General features: G+C 40.2%; 2 protein-coding genes across 2 annotated transcripts in view; both read right to left on the bottom strand.

Moving 5' to 3' along the window:
- Nucleotides 1–23,998, bottom strand: part of CDC42SE2 (CDC42 small effector 2) — a 37,029-nt gene that overhangs the window by 3,056 nt on the left and 9,975 nt on the right. Inside the window, exons 2-3 of the mRNA XM_079144315.1 lie at nucleotides 4,854–4,955; nucleotides 204–318 (exon numbers count right to left, since the gene is read on the bottom strand). Coding sequence (XP_079000441.1) covers nucleotides 220–318; nucleotides 4,854–4,955 — 201 coding nt within the window. The 3' untranslated portion in view covers nucleotides 204–219. The remainder of the gene's footprint in view (nucleotides 1–203; nucleotides 319–4,853; nucleotides 4,956–23,998) is intronic.
- Nucleotides 8,161–9,307, bottom strand: LOC306663058 (ORM1-like protein 3). The gene has a single exon (XM_079143403.1). It carries the CDS (start codon nucleotides 9,232–9,234, stop codon nucleotides 8,749–8,751), a length of 486 nt encoding a protein of 161 aa, XP_078999529.1. The 5' UTR covers nucleotides 9,235–9,307; the 3' UTR covers nucleotides 8,161–8,748.

Raw genomic sequence — 23,998 nt, 5'->3', positions numbered from 1 at the left:
CATAAGAAAAACACCCAAAACTTTATAAAAAATACAGTAGCTGCCTATGCCCATCCCTTTAAACTTTGAGCTGAAGAAATTATTTTTGCTTTTCTAAGTTTGCACTTAAAGAAAAATAATAAGAGAAAAAGACACATATTTTTAACCCTAAGGCTTAAAGTAAGGCTGCTGTTGCCACGCAGCCCCCAGCTATGAATACTCACTGGGGAAGACCCAGGGCTATCCAGCCTTCGTGTCCACAAGCTGCATCTGCACATTAGCAGACATACCACCTCCGTACCCTCCCTTGGACTGCATCTGGTTCTGAATGGAGCTAACCTACAAGACAAAATAAGATAGAAGTAAGGAACCAGGTCCAGTGCAACTATGAAACCATTATTTTCCCAAAATTTTATCTGGGCTGCTTTTAACAGAAGGGCGCTTTTATAGAAAAAACTAGTTTCTTATGGACTTAAAATTCTTTTCTGATTATAAGGACAAATGGTAAGGTTTAAAATTGAAAGACTTTTTTGTGATAACTTCTTCCCCTTTACTTTCTCTGCTTCCCAGTTATTTAAAGAAGTCAGTCTGGTAATGCACACGGCACTTGGTAACATTTAAAAAGTAGTATCTTAACTTGCAGACTCCTCATATACATGACCACTTCTTAAAACAGACTCTGAGGCATGAATGAAACTACACCAGCCAGAGACAAATCTTAAAAGCATATGTGGTAAAAATGGATAGTCTTAATACTGACAGAGAATCTAAGAATTCAGAGACAAGTTTTGTTTATTAAGCTTGTAACTGGACAGACTATTTATCCTCTTAGAATATCAAGCTTCGTATCTATATAGTGGTTAAGATCACAATCTCTCCTAACCACATTACAGGGCTATTTTCTGATAGATTGCAAAATATACAAATGCTTGAATATCTTACTTTGTTGAATCTCCCTCCCTCTCTCTCTTCTCTCTCTCTCTCTCTCACACACACACACACACACACACACACACACAAACACATACACACAGTCCTTTGTAAACTGTGAGGCACTTTTATTTATTTTTTCGGTGGTACCAGAGATAAATGAAACCCAGGGGCATTTTACCACTAGCTACATCCTCATCCCTGCCCCCATTTTTTCTGTTACCCAGGTTGGCCTTGAACTTAACGTCCTCCTGTCTCAGTCTACCAAGATTACAAGCATATGCACTACCACACCTGGCTAGTTTACCAACATGTTCATTCATATAACTCAGGAATATTTTGGAAGCAGAGAATTAGAAAATCAGGCCAGGCTCAAAGAAGAAACATAGCAGTAAGGTTTTGAAGGCAACAGCCATACAAGGGTCAGAACATGGAGTCTGGTCAAGCATCATGGAATCAGCTCAAAGGGCTGTTCCCACTGCCAAGATCTGGGGGGAGGGGAGGGAACAGGGCCACTGTCCTTCATTAACCTACTTACCAAGTGCTTCTTGAGCACTTGCTGTAACATAAAGCATGATGTGTAAAGTGATCCTGAGTTTATTATGTTTAAAAAAGTAATAAGACTTGCCTAAACTGTTTTTGGAGTAAGAGATTTAGAGGTGTTAATAGAATAGTAATATATAAAAGGCACAGTTTGTTTAGATCAAAGGGTTAAAATGATAAACTCTCTTAAATGGATACATTTTTACTGATCTGGACATTTTTACTTATTTGGACTATTTTATTCTAATGATATCACACAGAAAGGTATTACTGCAGTATCTGTATTCACATTAATCAAATGACAACTTTAGGTAAGAGTATAAAAAAAAACCTACGGTCCTATTTTTATATTGTGTGTTATATGTTTTCTGTGTGATGTGTTGTGTAATATTATTTATTTTACTATATGTTTTAAATTATTTTTTGGTACCAGAGATTAAACCTGGGGTTCTCTACCACTGAACCACAGCCCCAGCCCTTTTTAAAAATGTTTTATTTAAAAAATGTTTTTTTTTTTAATTTATTGTAAACAAATGGGATACATGTTGTTTGTCTATTTGTACATGGGTTAAAGGCATACCATTTGTATAATCATAAATTTACATATGATAATGTTGTTTGATTCATTCTATTATTTTTTCCCTTCCCCCCACCCCTCCCACCCTTCTTTTCCCTCTAAACAGTCCTTTCTTCCTCCATTCTTGTCCCCCTCCCTAACTCTAACCCTAACCCTAACCCTAACACTAACTCCCCCCACCCTCCCCCTTATGTGTCATCATCCACTTATCAGCGAGATCATTCGTCCTTTAATTTTTTGAGATTGGCTTATCTCACTTAGCATGATGGTCTCCAATTTCATCCATTTGCCTGTAAATGCCATAATTTTATCGTTCTTTATGGCAGAGTAATATTCCATTGTATATATATACCACAGTTTCTTTATCCATTCATCAATTGAAGGACATCTAGGTTGGTTCCACAATCTGGCTATTGTGAATTGAGCAGCTATGAACACTGATGTGGCTGTATCTCTGTAGTATGCTGATTTTAAGTCCTTTGGGTATAGACTAAGGAGTGGGATAGCTGGGTCAAATGGTGGTTCCATTCCAAGTTTTCTAAGGAATCTCCACACTGCTTTCCAGAGTGGCTGCACTAATTTGCAGCCCCACCAGCAATGTATGAGTGTACCTTTCTCCCCACATCCTCGCCAACACCTGTTGCTTGTATTTTTGATAATCGCCATTCTAATTGGGGTGAGATGGAATCTTAGGGTGGTTTTGATTTGCATTTCTCTTATTACTAGAGATGTTGAACATTTTTTCATATGTTTGTTGATTGCCTGTACATCTTCTGTGAAGTGTCTGTTCATTTCCTTAGCCCATTTGTCGATTGGATTATTTGTATTGTTGGTGTAGAGTTTTTTGAGTTCTTTATAGATTCTGGAGATTAGTGCTCTATCTGAAGTATGATTGGCAAAGATATTCTCCCACTCTGTAGGCTCTTTCTTCACATTACTGATAGTTTCCTTTGCTGAGAGAAAGCTTTTTAGTTTGAATCTATCCCAGTTATTGATTCTTGCTTTTATTTCTTGTGCTATGGGAGTCCTGTTGAGGAAGTCTGGTCCTAGGCCGACATGTTGAAGATTGGGACCTACTTTTTCTTCTGTAATCTGCAGAGTCTCTGGTATGATTCCAAGGTCCTTAATCCATTAAAAAATGTTTTATTTTAAGAACTATCACTGATACTATCAAGAAACTGACTGACTGACTGATCTTCCTGACCACAAGAACTCAATGTTCCATGGAGGTGGAATCACTCTGCAGATGACAAACTCACAGGTGAAATGACTAAAAAAAAGCCTTTGGAAGAAAAATTTGGTTCTAAAGAGATGAACTACTTCACAAAAAGTCCTAGAGAAAAAGTATAGAAGGAAGGGGGGACATGTCAAGATTATGTACATGTATGGAAATATCACAGTGAAACCTATTAATTTGTCAGTTAATATATGTTAAGGAAAAAAAAAAAAAAAAAGAGAGAGAGAGCAAAAAAGAAATCCCAGAGAATCTGACCCTACAGGTCAGAACCTGTGCAATACCTGATGTCCACTCTGATCCTGCATCTAGTATCTAAGCTAAGAAGATGGACATCTAGCCCCGGAGTATAATCCTAAAATTCCACTGAAGTTTATGGCAAACAGAAGAGCCAACACAGTTTTCACTAAAATAAATCTTAGAGGAAAATTCTGAAATGTGCATAGGCAAGATTTTAAAAGTTAACAAATCTCATGAACTAAAATTTAATTCCTCCTATAGTTAGTTTGGGGTGGGGGCGATACCCAGGGGGGCTTAACCACTGAACCACATCCCCAGTCTTTGTATTTTCTATTTTGAGGCAGGGTCTCACTATGTTGCTTTGGGCCTTGACAAGTTGCTGAGGCTGGCTTTGAACTTGGGATCCCCATCCTCCCCAGCCACTGGGATCGCAGGTGTGCACCACCATCCCCAGTGTATAGTTAGATTTTTTTTTAAGTCTGAAGTGACTAAGAAGACATTTGTTGATAAGAAATGAAGATTCATCATATAATAAATCTAAAGCCACTCATTCTGCATACACTGACATGTAATTATATCTTAATAGGGTTTTCACTCCATGATTGGTTTTTTTTCACTCCTTGTCAATTCAGGAAACAAAGCCACTGACACTTTTGACAGCAACATTGATACATTTATAATTCCCTAAAAGCAATCAAGTGAAACAAAGTACTTTTCCTACAGATTTAAAACAAACAAGCTACTTCCTTTTCAGGAAGCTACAAATGTCAGTCCTTTGCTTACCTAGTAACTGAAGTCACAAACGGGTCTGCTGTATCCAGGATACCCATCCACCTATTGTAAAAGTCCCTGTTCTCTGGTTAAGACTTTTGCTAAGTTGTCCAGTCAGTCAGAATACGATAAATCATAATTCTGATTTTACAAAAGTCTTTTTGACTTTCAGTTTGAACACTTCAGGGATCACCTAGATACTGTTTACTTTAGGCCCAGGGAAAAGAGGCCCTTAGACTAGGGGGAGGCTGAGTCCAGTAACAACCCTCATTTGGTAATGCATTCTGGTTTTCTCTTGGATAAAAATTGAAGAATATGGTCAGGCATGGTGGTGATACATGCCCATAATCTGAGACTCAAGGGGCTGAGGCAGATGGATGGCAAGCTCAAGATCAGATTAGACAATTTAGTGAGATCCTATCTCAATAAAAATAATAATAAAAAGGACTAGGCAATGTAGGTCAGTGTCCCTGTGTTTTATTTTCAGTATTCACCTACCCCCCAAAAAGGGGGTGAGGAGACCTGTCACATGACTATGTCCCAAGGTCCTGTGTGTGCACATTCTACCAACATACTTACTGAATTCATCCCACTGAACAGATCTCCTGATCCTACATGAGCCGTGTGTACAAAGTTGGTTGGCTCTCCTATCATGCTTCGGTCAATCCGTCGTCGCCTTTTCTAAAAGAACATGGGAAACAGTATATTGAGAAAATGATATTATTAACAAAAAACTTATTATGATGGATTCTTAGACTATGGATAAATGACTTTGCTTAGTAATATAATAAATTTTTCTACAACACAGAAATGCCTAACCTAGATGACCACAATTACCTCTTATGAAATTCCCAATACACACACACACAATGACAAGTAAAAATGACAAGTAAAATAATGGTTTATTACTTAGAACTTTAAAAATTATTTGGTCTAGCTCTGGCCATTCCATTCATGCAATAACCACATTATGTGTTTTCTTGTTTTCATGACAGATGGGTAATGTGCAAGTGCTGTAAAAAAGGATTGGAGGGGGCTGGGGCTGGGGCTAAGTGCTTGCCTAGCATGCGGGGTTTGATCCTCAGCACCACATAAAAATAAACAAATAAGGTATTAAAAAAAAAAAAAAAAAAAGAATTGGAGGAAGTACCTCTCACACAACGGCCTGAAAACCCAATCCTAACACTTTTAATTTTTTTTGTATGGGGAACTAAACCCAGTAGTGCTTAACCAGAGTCATGTCTCCAGCCCTTTTTTTGTATTTTATTTAGAGACAAGATCTCATGGAGTTGCTTAGGGCCTTGCTAAACTGCTGAGGCTGGCTTTGAACTCATGATGCTCCTTTCTCAGCCTCCCAAACTGCTGAGATTACAGGCATGCACCACTGTGCCTGGCTTTGAATTTGATTCTTTTAAAAAATGAGACATGAGAAAGCCTGAAGGGGGCTGGGGGTGAGCTCACGCTTGCCTAGCATGCCTGAAGTTCTGGGTTCCATTCCTAGCACAGCTAGAACAAAGGATTTTCAACATAAAGAAATGATAAACATTTAAGGAGATAAATGTTTAACCCTATTAAACATTATGCAATGTAGACATGTACCCAACATTAACTGTTACCCCATTAACATGTTCGATTTTTACATTTTATCAGTTTAAAATGCATTTTTAAAAATGAGACAAAAGTAAAATTTTCATCAATCACCATTACTGTTAGCAAAGAACACAGTGTGGGCTGGGAATGTGGCTCAGTGGTAGAATGCTGGCCTGGCATGCATAAGCCCTGGGGGTTCAAGTCCCAGCACTACCAACAAAAAGAACTAACGAGGGAGCACAGGATGACTTGAGCACAACAGTCTGATTTTAAACTTTATTTCCTAGCTTTCATCACAAACAGAACTTTGATCACTATTAGATCATGCCCAACTGCCTTTCTCCACTAAATGAGTCTGTCATTCAGCTGTCCTTGGGGCTAGGGGGCAGTCCTTCAGTTTTTGGTCTTTTCTGATTCAGAAGGAAACTTGGGTCAACCAGTCTAGAGTTTAAAGACTGTCCCTAATTTTGACAACCACTTCTTACAGGGTTCTCGACATTGTTTCTCCAACCTTGTTTTTCTGGAAACAGCCACCGGCTGCTGTCCTTGCTCCCACCAAGACTCCCATCCACTTCCTCATTAGAGACATTTCCTTATCCTGCTGCGTTTCACTGAGCAGCTAAGATTTTCCCAGAGATGGTTTTTAGATCAGTTCCAAGTTTTCCTTGATGCCTCAGATACTGCCCTCTAACTGGGAGGGGCTGCTGGCACAGCTGGTCACTGTTCTCGTACCTACTTATCCCAGTTGACTTCCAATAGTATACTCTTTGCGAGACTGCAGCTTGCCTCAACACCAAGGCAAGTTATTGACTTACTGGATTAGGATGCCTTTGAACACAGTATTTTCATGTCCACATCTACTGAAATGTTGGCATGATCCTAACAATTCTAAAATTTCATCAAGACAGTCCCATGTGATAGCTCCTCTGGATCAGAACATGATTTTCTATAAACCCACAGAAGTGGAGAGAGTTCACATGTAAATTGTAGGTATATGCTGATTTACTGTCTTCTGGGTTTTATGGTTGTAGATTAAAAGTCCGAAAGAAGTTTGATGCTTTTACTCTGAAATATTTATTCTTCTCCTCAGAGTTCAGCAATGATATTAGGACATCGTCATAAGTTTGCTGGGTTTCCTTCCAGTAATTCTGCATGGCACAGAATTTGGACACAAGTTTTCTCTATCTTAAGTTTTCTTCTGTTTTTTCTTTTTTGTTCCATGTGTTCTGTCTTGTGCGTGCGTGTGTGTGTGTGTGTGTGTGTGTGTGTGTGTGTGTGTAATCACCCTAGTTTCTTATGTATTCATCCATTATTTTAAATTTTTCTTTATAATTTGTTTTGGAAAATAACTTGATCCCCTTCAGGAATCCACAAATTTTTTTCTTTTTTTTTTAACAGGAACACATTGCCCTTTATTTGCGTTTCTCAGAATACTGTACAAAGGGAGTAAAAATCCTATTCACACTTTGCTTAGAAAGATTTAAGGTGAAAGTTCCCTGTGATACATGGGGTGGGGGTGGGGGGTAGGAGGCAGAAAATAGGATAAGTGACCTCCCCTCCTCCCTCAGGCCCCCCAGGAGAGGGTTCAGGCACCCACACCTCGTCAGTGTAACACGCTCCCAGCAGGACTAGGAAGGGAGAAGGCACCTCCTCTCCAGCCCCACCTGTCTCCCTCCTTAGGCTGAGACAGTGCCTACAGCCACTCCTCGCTCCTTCCACCACAACTCCCTCCACCCCCGCCACAATGCTACAGGACCCTTCGGTCCACCAAGCCCTTGGGGAGGTGGTTTCAGAGCCCCACATGTACATGTCCCTCAAGAGGCCCTGCCTGGCACCAGTCTGAAGAGGGAGGTCACAAGGTGAGGGGCTACGGAAGGGCCCCATTGTTTACCGTTTCTGTTGCAGCTTCCCCACACCCTCGCACCACACAGAGGACAGAGTACAGTGTCAAACTGTACCTGTGCTTACAATGACATGGCCTCCTCCACCCATGTCCACCCCTCATGCCACCCCAGGAATTTCAAATCCACAGCCACTTCCCTTACCTCTCCCCAAGACCATTCTGTGGGTGAGGAAACCCTGAAAGCTGGCATCCCAGGAGGAGGTGGGTCTAGCTTCCGCCCACCCCCCTTACAATACACTTCCGCTACTGCTGAGGCCCACTCTTCTAAGACTCAGCTCACTACCCCACCCTTACCCACCACTGTCCTCTCCCAACCTCTACCAGGACCAGGATGGCAGAGCCCTGGCCCTTTACCTCTGGAACCAGGCCATGTATGTCCCCCACCACCTCCCCTCTCCTCACCCTCCCCACTCCTACCCAGCACCCAGAGTAGGGTGCAGGGGAGCCACCAAAAGCCTGGGACCTATAATCAGACAGCTCTCTACCCAGAGGGGTGAGGTACTGTCACACACTTGCTTCCATAGGTACAAAAAAACACTGTTGCCCTATAGCCTGGAGAACCAAAAGGAAACAATCCAGAAGCCGTACCTTCCTCTGCTCCCTCACAGGGGTTAAAGTGCTTTGGCTGCCTGAGGGTAAACAAGCAAGCAGGGCTTTCTCCCTCACCTCCTGTCCCGACCCTGGAGATTCAGGTCCATGTTCAGCCCAGGAGCCCAGCCCCTTCTATGACCACCCCCATGGAGTCAATTCAAAAGGCAAAAGGAAAAGATCAAAAAAATCAGAATGGGTTAGAGCTCAGGGGCCCACCCCAACCCCACTACAAGCTACCCCAAAGTCGGCTACTGGGGAAGCAAGGGGGACCTAAGCCCAGAGGCATGATTCCCATCTCCGGCAGTGTCCAGAGGCTCCTTGTCTTCAGCATCACAGCATACGCCTTCCACTCCTCCCCTGCCACCCCAGGCTGGGGAAGGGGCTGCACCCTCAGTACTTATTGATGCCAAAAATGCGGACTCCATGGAGCTGGGGCAGCTTAGGGATGAGAACGCTCATCAGAGACACAGTGTTGAGGATGAAATGAATCTGGTCGTACTTGGTGTAGAAGCTGGTTAGGAAGTACAGCACAATGGGCGTGATGGTCAAGAACTTCTGAGAAGCCGTGAACTGGACCCCGTAGTAGGGTGTCCCTTTCACTGTGTGCAGGAAGATGTACATGCCCATGTTGTGGATGAGGTTGATGAGGGTCCAGACGACAGGGACACTCACGAAGGGGATGCTCAGCAGCACGACATGGAGAAGCCCGATGGCGAGCACATAGGAGAGCCAGATGCCGCGGCTATTCATCACCCGCGTATTGGGGTTCACTTCGCTGTGTGCTGTGCCCACATTCATCCTGTCACCCCTCTCCGCTGCTGCTGTGCGGAGCTGGAGGTCAAGGGCCCGGGAGGGGTGCCGGGGAGCAGGGGCCATAGCTGCTTCAGCAGCCGTAACAACCAGCGGCGGCAGCACCCCGCTGGCAGCTCCGGCCGAAGCAGCGCCTCGCGCCGGCCTCCCCACAAATTTTTTTCTTGAAGACCAGAGGGTAAACATTTTAAGCTTGTAGGTCAATACAGACTCCATCATAGCTCTGACTCAACTCTTCCACTGCAGGATGAAAGCAGCTAAGATAACACACAAACATAAGAATGCAACTGTGATCCAGTTAAAATTCATTTGCAACAATAAGCAGCAGCTTAGACTGACCTGCAAATATTAGTTTGCTGACTTCAGCTCTAAATCAGTAATTTTTTTCAGTAGTAGCAACAAATTATTTATTTATTTGTTATTTGCAGTACTGGGGATTGAATCCAGGGGCTGTCTACCACTGAGTCACATCTCCAGTCCTTTTTATTTTGAAACAGGCAGGGCTGGCCTCAAAATGTGTGATCCTCCTGCCTCATCCTCCCTGGCTGCTAGGACTACAGGCATGCACCACTGTACCTGGCACAACTTTATTTTTTATGGTTATTTTTCAAGAGCTCTTTATTATGTTATTACAATATTTTAAAAATCTTTGAGGATTTGTATATACATTTTCATTTTCCCCTCTTTTTAAAATGCTTGACTACATGAACTGTGACACAAGGAAATGAGATATTCTCATTTCTGTATTTCTCTAAATTTAGTTACTTCAAGCCTTTAGAAGGGCTAGTAAGAAATTCAATCTGTCCTCTGGGACCCTGCTCCTTAGGGTCATGGAAAACTTTCAGGTTACAATGTCATCAGAAGGCCAAGAGAAGGCCCAGACCCTTTGTCTATGTTTTTAGCTTTCTATTTCTTTGCTATCTTTCTTGCGTGTTGCTGCTTCAGGTGCTCTCGAAGTGCCTCATACAAAGCTTAACAGTGGAACTGAGGCCCACAGCCATCATCTGACTTGTGGTGTGCATGCTGGCAACACACTGGTTTCTTATGCTGTTTTCATCTTTTTCCCAAAAAAGAGTTGGTCTATTTCCATTTATCCCACTCAACATGCACCACTGCACACTGTTCTTGTTTGGGGTAATAAAAGATAATTCCTTAAATGAGTCTTAAGAAATAGCACTAGCTTCTCTGTTAGGATTAAAATAGCAAAAAAAGGTGCTAATACTAGTACTGTGTTTTTATTCTTCTTGGTAATATATTGTTAAGTTTCCATTAAATTGGCCTCATTATGGAGCCATTTGTCTAGTCATATCCAAATGTATCTTTACCAACTGAGAATATGAATTTTCTCAGCATCTGGGCAGGTCAAATTATTGGGTTCTTCTCCCCAGTAAGATCCTCAAGTGAAGAGCAGAGAGAGAGCTAGCCAACATCTTGGCACACACTCCAGTGAGAATAGGGAAGTCATCTCCAGTGGAAATGAAAGGACAGCAGTTAAGTTCCATGGGACAGTGATGTTCTCAGGACTAGGTTTCTCCCAAGGCTTCCTAAAATAAAACTCACAGGGGCAACTGCTCCTGGTACAGAGCCACTCGGCTCAGCCCACAGGGCCCTCTTAAACAAGAAATTCAATCTGTCCTCTGGGACCCTGCTCCTTAGGGTCATGGAAAACTTTCAGGTTACAATGTCATCAGAAGGCCAAGAGAAGGCCCAGACCCTTTGTCTATGTTTTTAGCTTTCTATTTCTTTGCTATCTTTCTTGCATGTTGTATTTCATGGCACACTGGAGTCCAGCTCACCCCTGCCGATAAACCTGCAGAGAAGGGACTTCCGACAGGTCTGAATCTGGGGCATTTCCTCTGCACGGGTGTGTCTGGCACCTGGCAGAAAGCTGTGCTGGCCACGCCCCCACAGCTGAGTTACTGCAGGATGATGCTGGGGGCAGGCCAGTCAGGCCAGCACACACTGCAGCACACACCGTGATTCCTGAGGGACAGTGTTCAAAAGCAGCTTAGTAAACAGGTTTCAAAACATTTACCCTCACACTGAAAAGCAAAGGATGGGAAGGCTTCAGCTTTGTATCAAAATGATAGTTACTCAGTAGCCAATTTATAAATCTGAAAATAGTGAATATTTTTCAACTTGACTTCACTAAGTTGGGAGCAATCCCCCATATTTGAGATAGGAAAGCAGATGATTTCAGTTCCTCCTTCCCTCGGGCTGGAAGGAGCATGGCTGTCCTCGAGTAGGGCTGCATCACTAGAGCACAGGAAGGGTGGAGAGGCCTGGAATAAAAGCGGTGAAGTATGCAGGAACCTAGATCATTTGGGGTCTACATGCAGCACACAGCACTGAGGTTCTTATCTTTGCAATAATGGAAGTAACTGAAAGACAGTAAAAGCTGAGGAACAACATGACCAGAAGATGGTTTAAAAGGCTACTCCAGTGCTGGGGTTGTGGCTCAGTGGTGGAGCACTTCCCTAGCATGTGTGAGGCACTGGGCTGGATCCTTAGCACCACATAAAAATAAATAAAATAAAATAAAATAAAGGTATTATGTACATCTACAGCTAAAGAAACATATATCTAAAAAAAAAGAGTCTATTCCACAACAGCTCAGGTCAAAGATTCAATAAAAGAGACCAAAAAGAGGAAGGAACAGGGGCTGGGGCTGTGGCTCTGTGGTAGAGCGCTCGCCTAGCATGCATGAGGCCCTGTGTTCGATCCTCAGTACCACATAAAAATAAAATAAAGGTATTGATCCACCTAAAACTAAAAATATATATATAAAAAAAAAAGCCCCACCTTTGAACCTAGGTGCAATGGGGACCATGTTTAACCAAAAAAAAGAAAAGATTTTTCAGCACTGTAAGGCTCCAGAGAAGTAGGGGGAAAGGAAGCCAAGGTCAAGGTGTTCTTCAGACTCCCAGCACAGCTCTTGAATCAAAAACAAAGACTCTAAAATGTGGACATTTAATGAAAGGAACAGGATTGACAATTCAACATAGACACAAGATGTAAAACATGGGCAAACAGGGGAATTCCAGAGGCAGGCTCTGCAGCAACAGGAAATGTGCGAACAGTGCCCTCTGCTCTGTTCTGCTGTGTTAACTTGTCAGTAGCAAAGAATCACCAAATTTCCTGGAAACACACTTCTCTCATTATAGGGAGCTTTATTAAGACTGCCAGCCACCAGAATAATTGTGATACTTTTTATTCCACAACAGGTCGAGGACTAGAGGTACACAAACATGAATTAGTATAGAGGGGATTAATCAAAATGTCTCTTTCCATAATATTTCTACATAATTCTATCCCAACAATATCATTACTGCCAGGTCCAGTGGCATACACCTGTAATCCCAGCAACTTGGGAGGCTGAGATAAGATCTCCAAGTTTGAGACCAACCTCAGCAACTTAGCAAGGCCCTGTTTCAAAATAAAAAATAAAAAAGGCTGGGAATGTGGCTCAGTGGTAAAGTACCCCTGGGTTCAATCCTCAATACAGGGGGAAAAATCATTAATGAAGATAATGATCAAATAATTTAGAGTAGACACAAGGAGGAAAGGAAATGAAAATGTTATTTTCAAAGGATCTGTTATTTGTTTGCATCCTGATCTGAAAGAACCAATTATAAAAACACATTTAAGACCAAGGGGGGAAATTTAGTAATATCTAATTTAGATATTAAATAATAAGGAATTATTTCAGATTTATTTTGGGGTGTGGTAATAACCTCCTATGACTACCTCAAGAGTTCTGCTCTACAATAAAAAAAATTAACTATTGCTAAATGCTATAACATGAATAAAGGTCAAAACAAGCTGCAAGATGGGCTGGGGTTGTGGCTCAGTTGTAGAGTGCTCACCTCCCACGTGTGAAGCACTAGGTTCAATCCTCAGCACCACATTAAGAAAAAAAGTAAATGAAAATAAAGTTAAAAAATAAGCTGCAAGAAACCATGTAAAAAAGGCTCACAATGTATACAGAAAATGTAAACCAATGTATGATGACAGCATATTCCCAGCTCTGTGGAAGAAGTGGGGGTTGAGGAAAAGAGAGATGGCGAAGACACCTGAGAGACTTTTGGGGATAAATGTGCTCGCTTGTCTTGACCAGGGTGGAGGTTTCTTGGGTGTATGTCAAAACTGATCAAACCGTATACTCTATGTGCCATTCATTTTATGTCAATTATACCTCGCTAAAGCTGTTTTTAAAAAAGAATCCTTGTATCTTAGAGCTTCATAGGAAAATATTTTTAAATGAAATATGATGCCTAGAATTTACTTTAAAATTCTCCACTGGGGCAGTCAGAGGTAAAACCAAGTCTCCTCACCGCTGACAACACAACTACTACAGTTAGGTGCTACAAACAGAGATCATTATTGAAGATAATTAATGAACAATTTAGACTAGACATGAGGAGAGGAAATCAAAAGGTTATTTTCAAAGGATCTGCTACTATGTGAACCTCATTTGCACGCTGAAAGAATGAATTATAAAAATACATTTATGGACCAATAATTCAGTAACTAGATTTTTTTTTTTTTTTTTGGTACTGGGGATTGAACTCAGGGGCACTCAACCACTGAGCCACATTCCCAGCCCTTTTTTGTATTTTATTTAGAGACAGGGTCTCACTGAGTTGCTTAGTGCCTGGCTTTTGTTGAGGCTGGACTTGAAATCCTCCTGCCTCAGCCTCCCCAGACGCTGGGATTACAGACATGAACGACCATGACAGGCACTGACTAGATTTTAGATGAGTGCTATACCTCTCTCTACTTCTCCGCACTCTCCCTATTTCTATGTCTGATAACTTTCCAAACAGAAAAGTTTGAGAGAAGTCTTTCTGAATAGAAAAGTTAAGGATTCAATTCATGTGGTTTCCTGATACTCTTACAACTTTACATAAAAGCTTATTTACTGTGTACTCGTAAAAGCAGTATGACACAGGAATGGATAAACTTGCTATTCCATGTCTAATGTCCATCAGGACTTAATTTAAAAAAAAAATCTTTAAAAATTAAAATTTTTTTCCAGAACTTTATCTTGTTCTCATTTCTATTCAGGCTTTACACTTCTAAAGTAAACCCCTACTTGCTTCCTACCTCCAAAAAACTATTAGAAGATATCCTGCTCACATATTTTAAATTTTTTTTTTTTTTTTTTTTTTTTCGGTACTGGGGATTGAACCCAGGGCCTTGTGCTTGCAAGGCAAGCACTCTACCAACTGAGCTATCTCCCCAGGCAACATGTTTTAAATTGAACTACCACACACGGCTAGCCAACGTAACAAGGCTATGCATATGATCATTCATGTGCACACTTCGAATGCTTCTCTGAAAATAAAACAATCCAGAACAACAACAGAAATGGCTGAAACAGTAAGGTCCAGCGACTGCCTGTGCAGTCGGGGCAGCCCAGGACCCCTGCTTCACTGCATAGTTCTCTCAGCTCTGCCCTCCTCTTGTCAGTTTTGGTCCTGGGCGGGCAGCAACAGAACTGCATCAAATCTAGGCCTTCCATCTATGTGCCACGCATTCACAGGAACTTAACAACAAGGCAGATTCCCCGCTGAAGTCTCCACAAAACTTCCTCTGCCATCTCCCTAAATTCTATTTCCTCACTCAAACCAATCCCTCTCACCAGCACTGTCTTACTTGGGCAAAGCCCTTGCACTCTGTGCCAAAGAGGGTGAAGCCCCCATGATGGATGCAGAGCCTAATCAAAGATCTCCATGAGCACTGCCGTCTGGAGCTCAAACTGTGTGGCAGAGGAAGGTCAGGGTTGGTGCTGCAAAGCCCACCACAGCAACTAACGAGCCTTGAAAATTACTAGGCAAACACTTATTTCGAAAACTCAGAATGCAAATATCAGAGAAAGGACTAACCCTATGCTTTTCTACGTCTGTGTAAGGGGGCATTCTCCAAGGTATCCTGGGTTGCTCTTCTTCCACCTCCTTTGTGCTTACCTGACTGACTCCCATGCTGATGACTAGTAGCTCTATTTTCTGGGCTTTAGTACACTCTACATTCAACTGCTTACTGGATACCTCAAAACTTCTGTTCAAAACTGAATGCATCCTGGTGGAGTGGTGTACACCTGTAATCCCAGCAGCTTGGGAGGCCGAGGCAGGAAGATTGCAAGTTCAAAGTCAGCCTCAGCAAAAATGCATGGCACTAAGCAACTCAGTGAGACCCTGTCTCTAAATAAAATACAAAAAAGGGCTGGGGATGTGGCTCAGTGGTCAAGTGCCTGTGAGTTCAATCCCTGGTACCCTCTCCCCTCCAAAAAACAACGGAATACTTCATCTTAATTCTACAATCCTGTCCTTCTCTTCATTCCCTACTTTGGTAAACACTGCTACCTGTCTCTTGAGCCAGGTCTGCAGGTCTCACTCCTCTTTGGTTCTATCACAACTAATCAGCATCTTATCCTGTGGACTTTACCCTTTTGCTCCCTCCATCCCCAATGAGCTAGCACTGACTTATTTCAACCGCCCGCCGTCACTGCAGCAGTCTCTTGATTTCCCTCTTTCCCCCTTCACACACTTCTTTTCCCTTTCAATATTCTTCAACCTTCATCTAGATGTACCTTTCTAATGTACAAATATGACCATGTCACTTAGTAGTTTAAAATACTTCAATACTTCGGGCTTTCCAAAACTTTCAGAATAAATTCAGAACTCCACAGCACATGAAGTCCCATTTGTCTCCAGTCTCTACTCCTCTTGCATTATCAGTTTTCTCTGCTCCTTGTAGTTCTCTATGCTGTGAACTCTCACTGAACCTGGAGGAATCTTCACTGCTCCTACAAGTGACGAATTCAGGCCTTACTACTTCAAAAAGCCAAGTAGTCCCCCGCTGTGCTCCCAGAGGGCTTTGTGTTTGCCTACCAAAGTAAAATGTTCATATCACACCAAATTTATATCATTCACTGAACAATAATATGCTCCTATGTAAAGACAGCATAAAAATGTGCGTTTGGGCTGAGGGCATAGCTCGGTGGTAGTGTGAGTAGCAGGTGTGTGCTTACTATGTATGAGGCTCTGGCTTCCATCCCCAACACAAGGCAACTCATCAGCAAGCATTTGAATGAAAAAAATCATAAATACATAAACCTTATATTCATAATTTTTAAGTCAATTTTTCTCACAAGTTTTTGGTAAGTAATATTAACACCCTGGGCTTCCCTTATGTTTCAAGGCATAAGCTACAAGTGTATCACTTGTAGCTTCTAGGAAACACTTCAAAGGTAAAACGTCCTTCAAGACTACTTTCTGGGCAGCTTAATGTACAAAACGCACACCACTGGAGAGCAAGCGAAGGCCCAGCTTGAGGTCTGTGGTGAGAAGTCAAGTAGGTACAGCCTAAGATGGCACAGAAGACACAGGGATAGAATAAAAATACTGCCACCAGGGCAGTGGAAAGAAGCTGGGACTGTCAGGGTAAAAAAATGGCAATTGTTTATGCTGATGTGGACAAAGTATATACGCTACTGACTCCACTCTGACCTAGAGTCAAATGTATAACTCATTCTCCCATCTGAATTACATCAAACTAAGCCCACAACTTCCAAACTGTATCAAAGTGTCCAGGGAACATCCAGAGCTGCCAGAGAATATTTCCAGTTTGAGGGAAACAGTGATGGTCAAAGTATATATGAAACGATTAACTACAAGCTCAGGATAATTCATTATTTCAAGATTAGAACACACCTGACTCAGTGATAAAGTGCCCCTGGATTAAATTCCTAGTACCAAAAAAAAAAATAATGCCAATTCTAATGGAGTTTATTTCTGCTTAAAAATGAATTATCTGCTGGTTTTTCTCTGATTCACAGAAATGCCGCTGTCCCTACAGAGAAGCCTCAACTGTCACCACTGTTTTAACTCTTATACTGGGTGGAGCCCTCTAAAGTAGTGATTTGCAAACCTTAGGGTACATCAAAATCCCTGGAAGGTTTTTAAAACACTTCAGGTTTCAGATCTAGGTGTGGGGAGGGGCTGGAATTGCATGTCTAATGAAATTCCAAAAGATACTGACAGCTTAATGGCTTAGAAACACTGGCCCCAAGAATAACAGTTAAGTACTTTTTAAAATAATAATGCTTAACACTTAGAGGAGTGCTGACTAGATATTAGGAACAGTTCTAAGAATTTTAAATACATGAACTCATTCAATAGCACCTCAAATTGCATTATGTGATATTTTAATATTCCCTTCAAATCTGAGATCTCTGGCAAACTTTCCCTTGACATCTCCTGGCCATTACTGAAGTCCTCATCTGTTCATCCACTGTAGGCCTTGAGTAAAGTTTTCAAATGTTTGTGTCTGTTTTAATTATTCAAAAAGTCATCCAGTTACATGATTCTTTTCATTAAAAATACTCATAGTGACCAAGGAACTAAACAATATGGTTCTCAATTTTTAGAAAATCAAATTGCCTTTGCCAAAAAGAGGGGAAAACACACACACACACACACACACACACACACACACACACACACACACACACACACACACGGTGCCTATTTGTATTTCAAAGACTGCAGACAGGGAAATCAACTCTTTTGTTCCCTCCTACAGCCTGTTTCTTACCATTTTCATTCCCTTCCTTTAGTTCATGGTCTTACTCCTATGCAATTTGAAAGTCCAGGATTACATAGAGATTCCTGCATACATCACTCTTTAGAGGCATCAGTGGTGGCCTAGGCTAAATCCACTATCTTCCATCTGTGCTCCTACTGCTGAGTCAGACCAGCTCTGGAGAGAATACATAGATCACACTGTGTCATACTTCATAAATAGTAGCAAAATGGAAGTTCCAATACAGTGCTCAAAGTAAAATATAGCCCTTCTTCTTTAAGTACCTATAAGGGGGTGGGATATAAATTAACTACTTAAGATTGACAGGAAGCTTCTACCCTTTGCTCATCATCTTTCATATCAAATTCCAAATTCACTTAATATGTCACATATGTAAAAAGAAATGGCCAAGAGTTTACACAGTCCGGCTTCCCTGGAACCCTGCTGAAGGTGTGTAACTGGCACCAAGTGTCCAGCTCTTTTTCACTTCATTCTACCAATAGGGTGTGAAATAGCTTCAAAGTTAATAATGTATTTGGCAAAGAGTTTCAAGTCTTTGACATTCAAAATTATTGTTTATTAAGAGTTGTTTATAAAATATATCCTTGATTTTAAATTTGATTTGTGATAATATTCTTTAGTTTTTTTTTTTTTTTTTTTTTTTTAATAATAGGGAGGGTACTATGGATTTGAACCCAAGGACACTTTACCCCTGAGCTATATTCCCAGTCCTTTTTATTTTTTTTTTTTAGTTTGAGAGAGGGTCTTGCTATATTGCTGAGGCTGGCCTTGAGCTTGTAATTCTCCTGCCTCAGCCTCCTGAGTCACTGGGATTATATGCATGCACCACCATGCCCAGCTAACTATTTTTTTGCACCGAAAATTTTAACCCCTAAACAGTTTAGGGTAATTCCAGACCTGCAATGAATAATGAATTCTTATACTTCTTAAAAGCCTGGAGGCAGTTATAATATTTTTACCAGAATGACCAATTGAGATTTCATTTCTGTTCTGTATAAAGAGGCATAAATCTTTATAGTGGGCACCTACTATTTTTGCATATTGTTGCTTCTTCTGGAAACAGCAGCCTCCCTCTTTGCCTTTCGGGAAACCAAGCTCTTCCAACCCCAACCATATGACTCAGATATGCTCCAACCACAGCACTCACAATCATCATCACACATGACACAACTGGGGCCAGAATCAAATGGAAAGGAATCAAATGGGAAGAAGTCTTCTCTTTTTGTGGTTATAAACTAGAATGGTTAACCCAGAGCTGAGGAGAACCATGTTTCCAACTAAGGAGAGAGAGAGAGAGAGAAAAAAAAATATCCTTGTAGAAGGAAAGAAGCCAATGAGCAAAGAAGCAAGAGTGAAAGAAGTCAGACCCTGCCTTTCCCTGGGTGATAATGAGACCTGATAAACTGCATGTGGAAGTCTGGTTTCAAAGACTGTAACCAAAAATTCCTGACTAATGTTAACAGACAAATGCAAGAGAAACAGGTGTTAGATACTGCAGAGACTGAAAAAAAATCTGCTCAGCAAAAACTTGAGAAGCTTACTTGAAATGCTAAATTTTCATTTATATCAAAATCTCAGAAAATAATAAACTTGCTAATAATAATAAAGTTTCCATATATCAACCTGTACTATTGTGTGTGTGTGTGTGTGTGTGTGTGTGTGTGCGCGCGCACGCGCGTGTGAAAAATAAATAATTCTACCTCTCTGGCCTACAGAGCTTTCTTACTCTGGAATACCCGCAGCCCTCAGGTGATAAAGTTTATATAAAAGGTCACCTCTCTAAGAGATGAGTCACATCACAGGTCACCACAAAGAAATTAAAACAATCAGCTACTTATAAGCAGGGAATTATCTAAGTCAAAGTACAGAAAGAGAAGATATTTCATGCTGGAAATATTTATAAGTAATTGTGGTAAAGGTTTAAAATCCAATCATAAGTGTAGTACTCTATTTTGCCTTTGGAGTTTAGCAGATAATCGACCTTTTCCCACTTCATATAAATTTTGCAGCTTGTAACAGATGAAAAGTTTGCAGGAGATTCCAAAATTTGTTTTTAAAAGGAATCTCTAGGCAAATCTATAGTGACCTTTTCAGGGACAAAATTACTAAAAACAAAACTGAAGAAACCATCTGTTCTCATTTCTCAGTGAGAAACCTGAAACAAACAAAGAGTTCTTTTTTTCTCTTCCACTTAAAGTTAGTATCTGGTTTAAGTCACATATTCCAACTATGAAAACTGAAGTCCAAAGTAGGTAAAACAAACAAACAAAAACCCAACTATTTGAAATAGCTTTTCAAATACCAAGAATACATTTTTCAATGTTAGAAGTCTTTACACTAGAAATTTCTATCACCATGGGTCCATCTGAAATTGTTTCTATATACTGCATATACATGCAGTATGTGTCTTATGCACAGGACAACTAATTTCAGTGGTTGGTAAAACACCATTTGTACTGCACAAAGAAAATCTGATGTAAGATGATGATCTACATCACTAAGCTTGTGATCATTTGTTACGCAGGCACATGAAATAAAGTGCCTGGGGATACATAATTGCCAGGGCCTCTCAGCCAATGAAAAGCAAATCTGAGTCTTTCCTTCACGCCACTGTACTGTAATGAACATTCCTTCTGTAATGAACTTTAGGGTGTTTCAAAGAAAGTCATGGAATTCATGTAAACATTTACTATATAAAATAAAGAAAAATAAAGTATTTATAGTAATACTATGTAAATATCATTCACAATTGAGCCAGGCAGTGTATTATAATTGGTTTCTTTTTTTTAAATACTCGTTTTTTTTTTTTTAAAGACAAGCTTCATCTTTGATAAACACACACACACACATACACACACCTATATTTTGTTTATATATGATGCTGAGGATCAAACCCAGTGCCTCACACAGGCTAGGCAAGTACTCTACCACTGAGCCACAACCATTTCTTAAACTGTTTTGGGTTGGAATTGTTTCTTTGTTCTTATTTGCTTAACTTTCTATGGAACCATCCTTAACTGTTCCAACATTGTCCATAAATATCTTGTGGCATAACTGGTTAGGTAGCTAAATGACTAGTCCAGATGGTCTAAAAATAACACTAGGTAGTATGGCTTTAAAAAAAATTTCAGCAGGTTCAGCAGGCCCTTCAGCCAAGAAACTCATGGCTTTAAAAAGTGCCTGGACACGTTGCTGTATTATTATTTGATGATTTATTCTCCTTGTTCAATGCTTCAGGTCTCTTTTATGGAGCTAATCAGACAGATTTTGAACATCTTGGGTTGATCATTCTAATTTTCTAAATTTTCCCCTTCTACTTTCTACGTGTTATCTATTTTACTTTTTGGAAGAAAAACTATTTTCCTGCTTTTATCGCAGACTTCTTAATTTCAGCTCTCATATTATCTCCAGGCACTGATTCTTTTTTTTTTTTTAATATATGTTTTAGTTTTAGACAGACACAATAGCTTTATTTTATTTATTTATTTTATGTGGTGCTGAGGACTGAACCAGTGCCTCACACATGCTAGGCAAGTGCTCTACCACTGAGCCACAGCCCAGCCCTCCGAGCACTGATTCTTGTTATTAATTTATTCTTTCACGCCTTTCCTTTGTAGCCATGTTGTTCTTGTTTAGTAGATCTAATATCATACTCATCTGAGATCTATTTATGCTTTCTACTGTTCTTTCTTAAATGTTTTTTATTTGTTCTAATTGGTTATATATGACAGTAGAATGCATTTTGACACATTGTACACAAATGGAGCACAACTTCCAATTCCTCTGGCTGTACATGGTGCTGAGTTATAATGTTCTTGGTTATTTTCTATTCCCTAGGTTACCTAGTTCCTCCAGGATATTTTATTCAGTTAACTTCTTTTAGTTTTCTTCATGTCTGACATCAAAGACTATCCAAGAGGCTTAGTGTGCACTGAACTGTGAACTCAATGACAAGCTAGATGATGAGTTGATTTCTCCTTAAGGAACCCACAGTCAGGGGTGGGGGTGCCTGCCTGCAATTCCAGCATGCCTGTAATCCCAGCAGTTTGGGAGGCTGAGGCAGGAGAATCGAGAGTTCAAAGCCAGCCTCAGCAATTTAGCAAGGCCTTAAGTAACTCAGCAAGACTCTCCCTCTAAATAATATATTTAAAAAGGGCTGGGGATGTGGGTCAGTGGTTAAGAACCCCTGGGTTCAATCCCCAGTACCAAAATACAAAAAACAAAAAACAAAACAAAAAAAAGGAACCCACAACTGCAGACATCAGCAGGTCTTTTCTGCAGAGCCAGGAAGTTCTCCAAAGAAAGACCTGCTAAAGGCCAGTGTGAGGGGTTGAAAACATATAGGTATTCTAAGAGAAAGGCAGATAAAGTGCTGGCCTGCTTCTGATCTATATACCTCTCTGTTCAATGAGATTGTGGCTGTACTAAGCCAAGTCAATTTCCACTCTACTATGGAAACCGAAATCAGAGTGACAAGGAAGAGAAGATATAAAAAAGGAAATGGGAACCACATGCATAAATATCATTATTATATGTGAAAGTATTTGAACTTAGGGTCAAGAGAAATGGCAAATAACATGATAATTTACATTTTAATGGCAAAGAGGACCTTTTAAAAAATACTGAAATGAAAACAGGAAATAGATTAAAAGAAAATGATATCCCACCTACTAAACAAGAGAACATAAACATACAAAACAGTTACTGCTATGGGTATAGCTTAGTGGTAGAGTGCTTATTTAACATGAGCAAAGTGCTAGGTTCAATTCCCAGTACCATAGAAACAAACAAGAACAAAAAAATAGAAGCAGCTTTCTAAGGAACTAAAAGAAAGTCAAATCTGCAAAACCAGCTGGATCATAAATACTAGAAATATCTAAGAATTTTCACTAAGTACAAAGGCAGTAATTGACCGGACCAAGCTTTAGGGTACTCAGTACTTGAAAAGAGCTATGATCTCCACTGGAATTTGTCTTACATATCAGAGTTGCTAATAAAGTTATCTATAATAATTCCTACTTGTTAAAATCAAGCTTAAGGCAGAGAAGAATGAAAAGCAGAATAGTTTTTACCATATGTTTACATTACAAATAAATAGATACTTAAAAGGTGCTTTAAAAATGTTCAATGCAGGGGCTGGGGTTGTGGCTCAGTGGTAGAGCACTCGCCTAGCATGTGTGAGGCACTGGGTTCAATCCTCAGCACCACATATAAGTAAATGAATAAAATAAAGGTCCATCAACATCTAAAAAAAATTTTTTTTTAAATATTCAATACATGAGGCTGGGACTGTAGCGCAGTGGGATTTTGCTTGCCTAGCATTTGGGAGGCCCTGGGTTCAATCCCAGCGCTGCAAAAAATAAAACAAAAATGTTCGGTATGCTACAGACATCATAAAATATCAGCCCCAGGTAATTATTAAAGAACACTACATTACTAAGTCCCATATAATTACTGAAGTCAAACTTGTCTTTAAAGACAGATCATACATGTGCCATAAACATTTTATCCTCTATACCAATGCATTACCTAGAGTTTTCCTGCTTTCTACTAATGTAAAATGAAAAAAATTGTAGTCCCTTCTTTCCTATTTGAATACACCAAGGTCATGTGAGATCCGCTCACACTTAACTCTAAACAAAGACTTAATTCTCTTTCATTCTTTTAGGTGTGTCTAAATTTATAAGATTCAAGAGAATAAAAAAATTCCATGTTGTTGGTGTTATAGAAGCAACTTTATTTTAGCCATTTTAAAAATTCTGTGACCTTATGAAAAGATGCAGGTCTTCTAAACATTAACACAAGACAGAACTTGTAAATGAAGGTTGTGCTTTCTAAATAAGCACAATCTCCCAAATGTGGTTAGATGATTTGCAAACAACAGATCTTTTAATAAATGTTTTGGTATTTAAAAACTCTACAGGTAACAGGAGCTCACAGAGACTCCACTTAACACTGTTAGATGATGAAGTCAATGAACCTAAAAATACACCATGATGAACATATAGGAAAAAATTAAATTTAGGGTTTATTTAATAAGTATATTTTAAAAATTTACTTGACAATAGTTTTTTTCTTTCTGTTCATCAAAAAGTCTGTTTTGTTTTGTTTGGTACCAGGGATTGAACCCATGGTCGCTTCACCACTGAGTAACATTCCCAGTTCATTTTTAATTTTTTATTTTGAGACAGGGTCTTGCTAAGAAGCTGAGGCAAGCTTAGAA

Source organism: Sciurus vulgaris (genome assembly GCF_902686455.1).
Source record: "Sciurus vulgaris genome assembly, chromosome: 6".
Classification (NCBI taxonomy): Eukaryota; Metazoa; Chordata; class Mammalia; order Rodentia; family Sciuridae; genus Sciurus; species Sciurus vulgaris.
The sequence above is the reverse complement of the archived record's forward strand: the minus strand, read 5'-3'. Positions and strand labels throughout refer to the sequence as shown.